Source organism: Poecilia formosa, unplaced genomic scaffold, assembly GCF_000485575.1.
Source record: "Poecilia formosa unplaced genomic scaffold, Poecilia_formosa-5.1.2 Scaffold82, whole genome shotgun sequence".
Lineage (NCBI taxonomy): Eukaryota > Metazoa > Chordata > Actinopteri > Cyprinodontiformes > Poeciliidae > Poecilia > Poecilia formosa.
In genome coordinates, this window is record NW_006800021.1 from 240,386 (window position 1) to 250,808 (window position 10,423).

At 40.1% G+C, this 10,423-nt stretch overlaps 1 protein-coding gene and 1 long non-coding RNA gene across 6 annotated transcripts in view; one reads left to right on the plus strand and one right to left on the minus strand.

The window, feature by feature from the left end:
- Positions 1-570: 570 nt before the first annotated feature.
- The window catches only part of LOC107836766 (uncharacterized), a 14,177-nt gene continuing 4,324 nt past the window's right edge, over positions 571-10,423 (plus strand). Inside the window, exons 1-2 of the long non-coding RNA XR_001662720.1 lie at positions 571-649; positions 8,099-8,104. This is a non-coding gene — a long non-coding RNA (uncharacterized LOC107836766). The remainder of the gene's footprint in view (positions 650-8,098; positions 8,105-10,423) is intronic.
- arvcfb (ARVCF delta catenin family member b) overlaps positions 1,124-10,423 on the minus strand; it is a 258,356-nt gene continuing 249,056 nt past the window's right edge. For 4 of the 5 annotated variants that reach the window (XM_016673815.1, XM_016673814.1, XM_007556944.2 and 1 more), the window contains 3 exons: positions 7,994-8,085; positions 5,927-6,039; positions 1,124-3,160 (listed from right to left, as the gene is read on the minus strand). In XM_016673815.1, the coding sequence (XP_016529301.1) occupies positions 5,938-6,039; positions 7,994-8,085 (194 nt within the window). In that variant the 3' untranslated portion in view covers positions 1,124-3,160; positions 5,927-5,937. The remainder of the gene's footprint in view (positions 3,161-5,926; positions 6,040-7,993; positions 8,086-10,423) is intronic. The other variant, XM_007556945.2, reaches the window with a different exon arrangement.

A 10,423-nucleotide genomic window follows, 5' to 3' on the forward strand; every position in this document is an offset into this window, starting at 1 on the left:
GATCCACTCAGGTGTTTTGCACAGCTGAATCGTTGCCATGGTAGATTAAGGGATTTCTCAAACATGGATGAGAGAATGAAGGCATCGCTATAGGTTTGTTTTTGATGAAGGAATAACACCATAGGATGACGTTAAGATCTAAAAAGTCAATTTTACACAATGTTGGCCCTTTAAAGTGCAGAGAGATTGGCTTGGACTGTAAGCAAATAAGACACAAAACCAGATGACCCTTAATTTCCAGGCATGATTTATTGAAAACACACCAAATTTATACTCTACAAACCAGTATTTTTCCATTATGTTTAACAAGCGTAATATTTGCCTCTGGGTATTAGTAAAATTAACATATTACATTCTGTCACTGTGGCATCGCTCCTGCTCGCTACGAAAGCTCCGACGGCTTTACTTCTCTAGGAAATCAAACCCATTTGTCAAATGCTCTCTACCTCATTAAAAGTTTATATTACAATGTAAATCAAGGCAGCAACCCGCCAACAGTCTAAACTACTTAGGAGGGGGACAGTGAGGTGGAAGTTGGGGTAGAGGGGCCTGGATGGATGGATGGATGGATGGATGGATGGATTGATGGATGGATTGATGAGCTGAATGGCGGTGGTCAGGGAGGGTTGGGGGTCTGACACTAGGGGTTGTGGGAAGGAAAGGGAATTTGTGGAATGAGAGTTATATAAAACACAGTTCTCTTTATCTAGCATGGAAAAGATTAAGGCACATGATGGGTACAAACACATCTGCTACTCAGTTACTTTAGTTTCACGGTCTTGAATCGGTTGTATCTACACAGGTAGGTTTGTCTTGATTCCGCGTGTTTGTGTGCGTGTGTGTGTGTGTGTGCTTGTGTCCGTGGGTTTTAAACGGCACAGTCGCGTGGCTCTGCGTTCTGCGAATGTACAACTGTTGGGGGCGGGCTGCACATTCACACAACCGAGAGCCCTTTATTACTTTAGAAATGATGAGCACAACTCCCGATCCTTTGGTTGTGGTAGTGCATTCGAGAAGGAGGAGACGGTCGACGTGGGACTTCGTCCGATGAAAGCACGCACGTCTGACGACACACAGGAGGGATTGTTCGGGTTATGACGACATTTCTTTTTTTTTTTTTTTCCTTCTATAAATCTGGGTTTTAACATACAGGAACGATTCTTTTTTTAAAACTCCATTGATTTTTTTTTTTTTTAAACCACAACGTACATCTTTGTAAACACTGTAAAATATGCAAGCTTTACAAAGTCACATACGTCACAAACAAAAAAAAAAAGAAAAGAAGGAATCAAAAATCAACTCGGACTTGAACGCAGGCACATGCCGTTCGCCTTGAGTGACAGACGCATGGAAACCAGATGGGGTTCGACTTCTCTGCAATGGCAACAACGATTCTGCATCTCGACTGTAAAAAATATATATATACTATAAGACCCCATCTTTAATTTACAGCGCTGTCCTTCTCGTCTCCAGCCGTCTTCCTGCACGAGCGGATTAAGTAACATCCAAATGACGCCACGACGAAAAGAAAACTGGCACTTGGAAAAGAAAAGAATAGAATATAAACATCTTCATGCTCACGACTGGATCATTTCCTTTAAGATGCAGCAGATTAGGTGAGTTGGTGGCAATCGAATCACGTACAAACGCATGAGGAAGATAGATATATATATATATATATATACTTTTTCTAAAAATTAAAAATCATCTCTTGTTCCTGTTTTGAAGACACAGGAGCTGCCACAGAACATGGATCCAGATTCATTTTCCTTCCTGTAACCCTTTTCCCACAAATACAAAATATAAATAGGTGATCGCCGGTGCAGCTCGACGACGCTTTGACACACGTTTAAGTTATGCAAGAGAGTTATTTCTTGTTTACAAACAACAGTGAGCCTTCATCAAATGAAATGTGCTTTCCAAACAAGGTGATATTAATATACAGGTAAGAAATCTGATTTTCTTAATCACAATTTTTCCTGTTTTTTTTTTTTTTTTTTTAAGTTTTCTGTTTGTCTGACTCTAATATACAGTTATATAAAATCCAACATAAATGATTTTAGACAAATCCTCATTATTATTACTGTTTTCTTTTTTTTGTTTGTTTTTTTACAGTCTGCTTCTCCTCAGAAACACAGATCCATTTATAAACATAATGCCTTGAATCCTCTCTGATACACAACACTGACGGAACAGCAACCGGCCAGGAAACGCGTCGCACCGCTACGCAACCTGAGAGTGTCACACGGGAAATGGCGGCTGCGTGAGCGAAGCCGTGAAGCTCGAACAGGACGAAAGAGACTCTCCTCCAATTTGGTTTTGGAACCGTTTGAGCTTTCCGTGTGGAGGATGAAACTCCAGTCTTGCTCAGAATGTCACTTCTCTTCTCCCCAGATCCCAACTTGCAGGTTCTTGACTACAAAACATGGACACCGATCACCTGATGCACAATTCTGAAGTAAAAGCAATCCTGTTTTTTGGGGGGGTTGTTCTTTTTGTATTAAAAAAAAGCAAAAAAACAAAAAAAACAAAACAAAACAAAACACAGTGAACCCAGATGGATTATTTTTTCTTATTATTTTAGTTCATGAGGACAGACTCTTTACTCTTTTCCTCTACAATGCTATGGCTCCTCTCAGGCTCGGTTGTCTCCTTTTGTTTCTCTCTGCTCTCTTTCCCCAACTCTGATCACAACGACGTACCAAAATCAAACAAATCTATATTCTCCAAAACTCCCTTAACCACACCAAAAAGAAAAAGAAGAAAAAAGGAGCGTCCTTTTCCCGTATCCTTTCATTACACGTTCCTTTTCCCTCTGTTCCTCTTTACTTTTCCTCTTCTTCCTGTAGCGCCCCCATCGGCCTCCATCGAAATTTACTCTCAGAGCAAGAGTCCACACTGGAAAATTCACATGATGTCGAGGAATGTAGATATGACAGAGTAAGAAGTGTCATTACACTTTTATATATATATATCTTATTTTTTTTCATCTTCTGAAAAATTCGACTGCTACTGGGTAGTCTCTGTTATGGCCATATTTGTTTGAAATCCTCTTCTCTGTACAAAGTCCCTCTCCAAAAATGAGCTCCCGTGAAATGGCAGTGGTGATATGAGAGATCCTCTTGTAGCTGGGGATGTCGCACTATTTGCTGTCTTAAGCCTGAAGCACACGGAGAAAGGAAAACAAATATTAGAACAAGAAAGAACAAGAAAATGAGAGTTTCCTTCCAAAATAAATCCAGGCCGCTTCATTTATATTGTGTGGATAATGACGCATATATGCCACAGTAACTCAGATTACTTAAAGGGCAGATATCATCATATTTTGTGTTGCAGTGAGCACTTGAGACTGTTTTCTTGACAAAAAAAGATCTTAATATGTTGAATGGTTGCGATGTAGTACAAAGAAAAAGGAGTGAGCTCTATTACTTTCCCAACAGATTCTCCAGACTGCCCCAGTCTGTCTAATATAATTTAGTGACATATTTAGTCTTTCTGATGAGCCATAAATGCGCAGTGACAACAGCTGCTCTTCTTCTATGGACTGCTACTGGGTAGTCTCTGTTATGGCCATATTTGTTTGGCCATAACAAATATGGCCAAACATATATGGCCATATATATGTTTGGCCATATATATGGCCAAACATATATATGTTTGGCCATATATATGGCCAAACATATATTTGGCCATATATATGGCCAAATATATGGCCATATATATGGCCAAATATATGGCCATATATATACCCAGGGTTCAATTACAGTAAAGAGACTTCAACCAAAAGGAAAAAAAAAATCTACGTTGACTTTATATTCAATATTTGTTCACTTCTCTTGCTTTCACATTGTTGAACAGTATGAAACTGAATACAGCGTAGTGTTTCAACTGAGATCAAAAATAAAATGCGAGCTCCTGTTTTGGATTTTGAATTCCTATATCCAACTAAAGAACTGATCACATCAACTTGTTGCAACTTTCAACCAAATTCTCCGCTGACATCGTTTCCCATTTCCCCCCTCCAAATTGTTCTCTATTTTACTCATTGAAATTAATATAACTAGAGCAAGATGAAAGCCCCATTATTACTGAAATGTTGATATAAGCCCTTTAAAAGTCATCACTGTTATTGATTCGGCCTTGGCAGTGCAGATGAGAGCCAAAGATGGCTGAACAGATGCTTCATGTTCTGGATGAAATCCTGCGAAAACACAACTTACCTTTCTTTTTTTTTTTTTCTAAGAAGAGGAACAAAATATAAAAACAAACAAGTGACTTTACTGTGTGAGCTACTATGACAGCACAATGTATGGGAACAAAGAACTGAATGAATGACGGCTGATAAGAGGATGGAAATCAGGATGAGGAGGCAGGAGGAGAGGCACGCTGCTGATGAAACAACGAGAAAAGCAGAGGTCAAACCCTGATCAGCTGGCAACCTTGAGAAACTCATTTTGTACCACTTTGATTTTTCTTTTTTTTTGCAGACAGGCAGGGCTTCCTGCACATATCTGGATGGTTCTCCCAGGAGACTTTCATTAAGAGCCACCCGAGTGCCCTGGAGGATCTCTACAGAAAGAAGAAGAAGAAGAATGACTCCCCTCTCTCTATCGCCGGTTCAGCAGAGGCCGTCGGGAGAGCGAGACGCTGGGCGTACATTTCAATGAGGGAGGCGGAGTCCAATTGTAGACAGAGACCAAACTCTGTCAATGCTTGGTGAGTGAAACAGAGAAGAGAGGTCTGCTGGAGTATTTACAAGACCAATGTTGGCCGTAATGCGCTGCAGGCTTTGCGATGTAGGAGAAGAAGAAGCCGATGTTTCTGACTGGACGAGTGACCAAAACAAACACGGCGTTTCTCAAGGACTGTGTCTGAATGGATGAACAAACTGAAGAGCGACGCGATTGGATGAGAATGTCATCTCAAAAGCCGCATTTGATTGGATGAATTTAGTGTCTGTTCGACTATTTCTGTTTTTGAATAACGCTAGCTTATAAGATATTTGGGTGATACAAATAAAAAAATTTGGATAAGTCATAAATTCATGAGAATAAAGTTATAATACTATGAGAATAAACTTTTACGCCTAAAAAAGTTATAATAAACACAATTTCGCAATCGAGGAGTTTCCGTAAAATAACAAATGCAGTTAAAATTACACGTAAATTTAACTACAAGTTTGTTCACACAATAAGTCATTAAGAAAACATCCTTCTCCATCATACTTGTACCACTTCCTGTTGTCTTCTTCGTCTTTTCCCCCAGTAGTAACATCCGGTTGTTGATCAAATGACTCGTGTGATGCGAAAAAAAATAGTTTTCCCAAATAAATTATTTTAGATTAGCCAGAAAACCACGTCATGTTGGTGCACAAACCATTTTACTGAATAAAGTTTTTTCAAAATTGCAAGGGTTCCCATTAAGCAAATTTATTTTCAGAATTCCAATTTGTGCAATTTAAAGGTGAATGGAAACACAAGTACTATTGTTGTCTAGCAGTCTCATGAAGAGGATGCTAAGCTTTGTCTAGACGAATTTTCTTGATTTTTTTCTCAAGAATCCTTCTCTGCACAATAATCTGCAGATGTTCCAGTCGTCTCCACAACAGAACCAGCTTTTTAGCCTTTCTATGTCACTGGATCTGATCATTTTGAACTGATTCAGGGATTGCTGTTGCTTAATGGGTCTCATAAAAGTTGAGTGTCAGCTGATCTGGAGTCTGTTTTCAGTGAGCAGTGCAGAAGGATGTTTAAGCTAGCTGATCAAAGACAAAATAAAATATTCTACATGTTGCAGTGAGAGGTGAGGAAAGGGGGAAAAAAGAAATGAAATCATGAACTTGGTGGGATGAAAATGGTGTAAGGATCAAATCTAGAAGGTGCAGCGTAGTGCTTTAGTTTGTACTTTTGATTTTTCAGGGACCTACCATGCATGCACTTATACCCAGGAGTCAACAGGCTGAGGTTTAACATCACAAGCGTCCACCAGACTGACTGCAGGCCTGTTACTCCTGATATAGTGTTTCCTATTTGTGTCATTCTGTCGCCATGGGGAGGGCGAGTTAGGAAAAACAAAAAGCAAAAAAACAAAAACAAAAAAAAACAAAAACAAGAGATCAGTACATTTTATATAAAGGCTTAAAAACAGACATGCATCAGAGTTAGTTTCCTGCCAGAAGGAGAGCTTTGGAGAGAAGAAATCAGAAAACAGCAAAACAAAACATACAAATCAACAGACAGAAGCTGAATTCAAAGCAGGTCGAGGATCAAGTCAAAGAACAAATTGCTTCTCTGTAAAGCAATTTTACGCCACAGCAATGACAAAAAAACAAACAAAAAAAAACAACTTTGCAATATCTTGGAGAAACTGGTTTAAGCTTTAGGAGGAATAAAGTTTTCTACCAACTGTAAAACAAAAATATGTATATATACATAGTCAGTGATGCATATGGAGCTGTTTGGACACAGTAACAAGAAGAATGTTTGCAGGAGTCAAGGTGAAGCTCAACACTACCCCAACTGTTGAGCATGGCAGTGTGGGTGTCATGCTAAGGCCCCCCCACATCAAAACTGGTATTAGCATTGATAAAGCAGGTGGATAATATTTATTAAAAGTCTGGTTTGTGCCATAAAACCAACCAGCTTCGATGCAGTCTATTATTTTTCATTAGACAAGATTTCAAACATGGCAGAGTTATGCCAGACGCTCGTTTATGTCTACAAAAATGCCTGATTTCTTTGGTGACTATTTGAAAAGGAGCGTTAAAGCACAAATTAAAGTGCATATATTTATAGAAGCTTTTGTGTACAAGCTTGATCCTGGTGGATTATTGGAAATTACCACAGATATTGGTTGCGCAATCATTCCATCCTGCAATCAGTTTGAATGCATCATTAAAACCTAAGATTGATTAGGTGACACAGTTGCAAAAGGTCAACAGGACAACTGCACCACCATTCATTTTGCTTTAAGGCTATTTTTAGCTCATAGTTGAGTTTCAGTAAAGTATGCACCTGTGACATCACTGGTTTTTGCTGAAAAAGCCTCTAGTTTCTCACCATTCTAGTTTCAAAGTCTGTGAGAAGACAGACGCAGCTGCGCACGCCTGATGACGAGCCTTGATATGATGCCGTGAGGTTGTGAACAATCAATGTAAACATCATATCTAACTAATAATCAAATCCAAAACCCACTGTGGTGGAAGTAGATAGTTTTTCACCAGAGCGCATGTAAGATAAGTCATCTGAGGTCAGGCAGAACGGAAAAGGATGCACTTTCTTTCTAAACCTCATAAAACATATATATTAACATCAATAAGCTCTCACCAAGAAAATATATAGCTCATTTTTTGTTTTTTTTTCCAGTAAACACGTGCAACTAACTTCTAATACGACTCAGAATTACCTAAAACCTTCCCTCAGAAGTAAATACAGGAACCTTAATTTATGTATAAGATGAACTGACGCAGGCAGACTTTTCATTTTCCCACAAGGCCAATCTCATCCATCACACACTTAACTAGATGAAAACTAAACAGCCAAAAAGTACTTGAAAGTCATCCGACATGTCGGCCATCCTCCGCGGCCATAATCCTCTCGCTCTGCCCGACAATAAACAAGCTCCGGCTGCATAATCAGCAGACGACCTCTCGACAGTTCGCCGGCGCGCTCGTTTCTGTAACAAGACTCGTCTCCAGGACAGCGTGCTTGTTGGCGGTTCTTTTAATCAGCCCCAGATTAATTGCTTTATGAACTCCAAAAGCTTACGGGCAATTAACTGGTGTCTCAGAGATCTGAGGGCGTCCGCAGCACTGAGCTGCGGTGGCAGCGTTAACCAAGGATGATGACTTTCCAGCCTGTTTGAAGAGTCGATAGAATTAAGAGCTTCTAATGAGGACCACCGTAGAAAGAACGGAGAGACACATGGGCAGAGGAAAAGGGGCAATATTTCTGTGCGATATCATTGTTGGAGACGAGAGGAGGCTTGTGCGTACCTTTAATGGTTCCCGTTCTGTCAGGTCCGCCGACCCGTCGTCTGTTTTGTATTTGCAGTCCTTGTCCCTCTGGTCAATGGTGGAGTAGCCGTCTGATGAGATCAGAGAACCGTGGTCAGCTCATTCCTCCGACTGGTGTCATTTGTTTAAAGATTTCCAAGACACAGAGACAAAGCTTTTTTCCCTTTACTTACTGGAAAGGTTTTCCAACATAAACAAGAAGATTACACATGCGTCCGCACTCACAGTTTGAGGTAATGGACCGCTGAACACAAAACGGATGGTATGTCTGTGTTCGGAAAACACTCGGGCTATTTTGGGTCAAACCCTAATCAATTTTCCGTCGTCGGACTTTGGCGTTACAGTCAATAGTTTGTCAAATTGTTTTACACCAGTCATTTTTACACTGAAAACTAACAGAGTGCACGCCAGGTTGTTTATGGAAAATCCATTTCTAGAGACAGATTGAGGAATCACCTGTTGACTCGAGTCGGATGCCTTTCAGTTTGATCAGCCCTCACCAGGGACCGATGTCGGAACGGCAAAAAATTTGATCTCTTTTATGATCCGTTAACACGACATACCCAGGTGCCACAAAATGGATCTGCTAACCATGGAGGGCTTCCATCTGGAAGTCGTTACTGAGCAAAGGGGACTCAAAGTTGCATATTTTTTTTAAGGATTAGCAAAGTGCTTACAGCAGAGGAAGAACACAGACGTTCGAGACGATTTAATGAGAAATTGTGTTTTATGCAACATACCAAGACGTGTCAGCACACTAAACAAAGTAACCTCTGTTATGGAACATGGAGATTCAGAAATGTTAGCAACCTTTAGGTAGTCACAGCGTGAAGGTAAGGAGTTATATTTTCTACAGGAACACACAGACTGCTGTTTTCACCGTACTAGCCGTGCTAACCAATTGCTATTATAAGATGCTAAAGACAGTTAAAAAACAAAGATGTTTATGGTGAAAGAGAAGCCAGTTTGGTTGATGCATCTCCCCATCTGTCTGTCATATGGTTTACTTTGGAGTCCTAAAATGCTAGATGAGTGTGGGAGAGCAGAGCTGAAACACTCGTTAGGTTTTATCACATTCCATGCAAAACTCAAAGTTTATGAAACAGAAGGATTACTTTTTGTAGAACTGTAATGAAGAATGATATCGTCGTAATAGTATGACGGATTTCTCAAAACGTATTCAACTGTGACTGTAACATATGTAAAACACAGCAAACAGATTCCTTTCCTAAACTCATCAAAGCGCGCTGTTCCTGAGGCCTTAACGGTGCTGCAGTATCGAGTATCGGACAATGTATCGATGCCGGAAGTATCGGATGCTGGAGAAAAATTAGTAGAAAGACAGTTCCCTTTTTGTCTGACGGCTATCGTATAACCTGGCTCTTACCTAAACCCAGCTTCTCTAAAAGTGTCCCGTCACCAGTGGCACAATGTGCACAGTGATGCGACACCTCTCAGACAAATGGTGCCTGAAAACAATTCGTGCCATTTGGAGCAAAGATGTAAACAAACAGAGCAGCAGAGGCAAAATGCTGGAGCTTTCCAGGGTGATGATGTTTGGCCACAAACCAAAGAATGCAAACAGAGAGTGTGAAGACGCGAGTGTCACCGAATGGATGCAAAGAGTAAAACAGCAAGCTGCCAAAATGTGGGATGGTAATCTGTTGCTTTGCTACTGGCATTTCAGTCAAAAAGATGTTTTATTTATTTACAGGCAGGGCTGCCACTAACTGAGCTGAAGTAAATTACTGCAATGGCATTTTGGCTCCTACAATATTCAGCAAAGCACGGAGTTAAAACACGATTCTTATGAGACCTTTTCAATCTTTCTTAAAAATGTCCTTTTACTATGTGATTGAATTTGTAATTGTGGTTAAGCACAAACTAATTTTTTCGGTGAGCAAATAAGATTTTCTGATAATAGCAGAAAGCTATTATCAGCTATTTTGGCCTTAAAATGTACATTCTTCTCGAGAATATTTCCAATTCTTTCTACTAAAACCAACCTGAAGCCCCTTCTTACCCACATTAAGACTTTGTATCGACTTCCATTCATTTTAGTAATTGCTTTTATACGTAACACAGACATTTCCCCCCAGCCCAACTAATACTAGTCTATACCTGTCCATAACCTTAACCAAAACCTAATTTCCACCTTACCTTTTAACCCAAACCTCTGACCCCTAACTCTGAACAAGGTCGTCTACAATACCAGAACGTGATTTTGGTCCCCATGAAGCCCGTCGGTCTTCAGAAGGTTAGCATGTCAGAAATGATCCAAAGTAGTATAGCTAGTGCACGCATGCACACGCACGCACACGCACACACACACACACACGTTTGTTTTGCTATCTTTGTGGGGACTTTCCATTGACTTCCATTCATTTCTACAGCCTAAACCTTACCTTT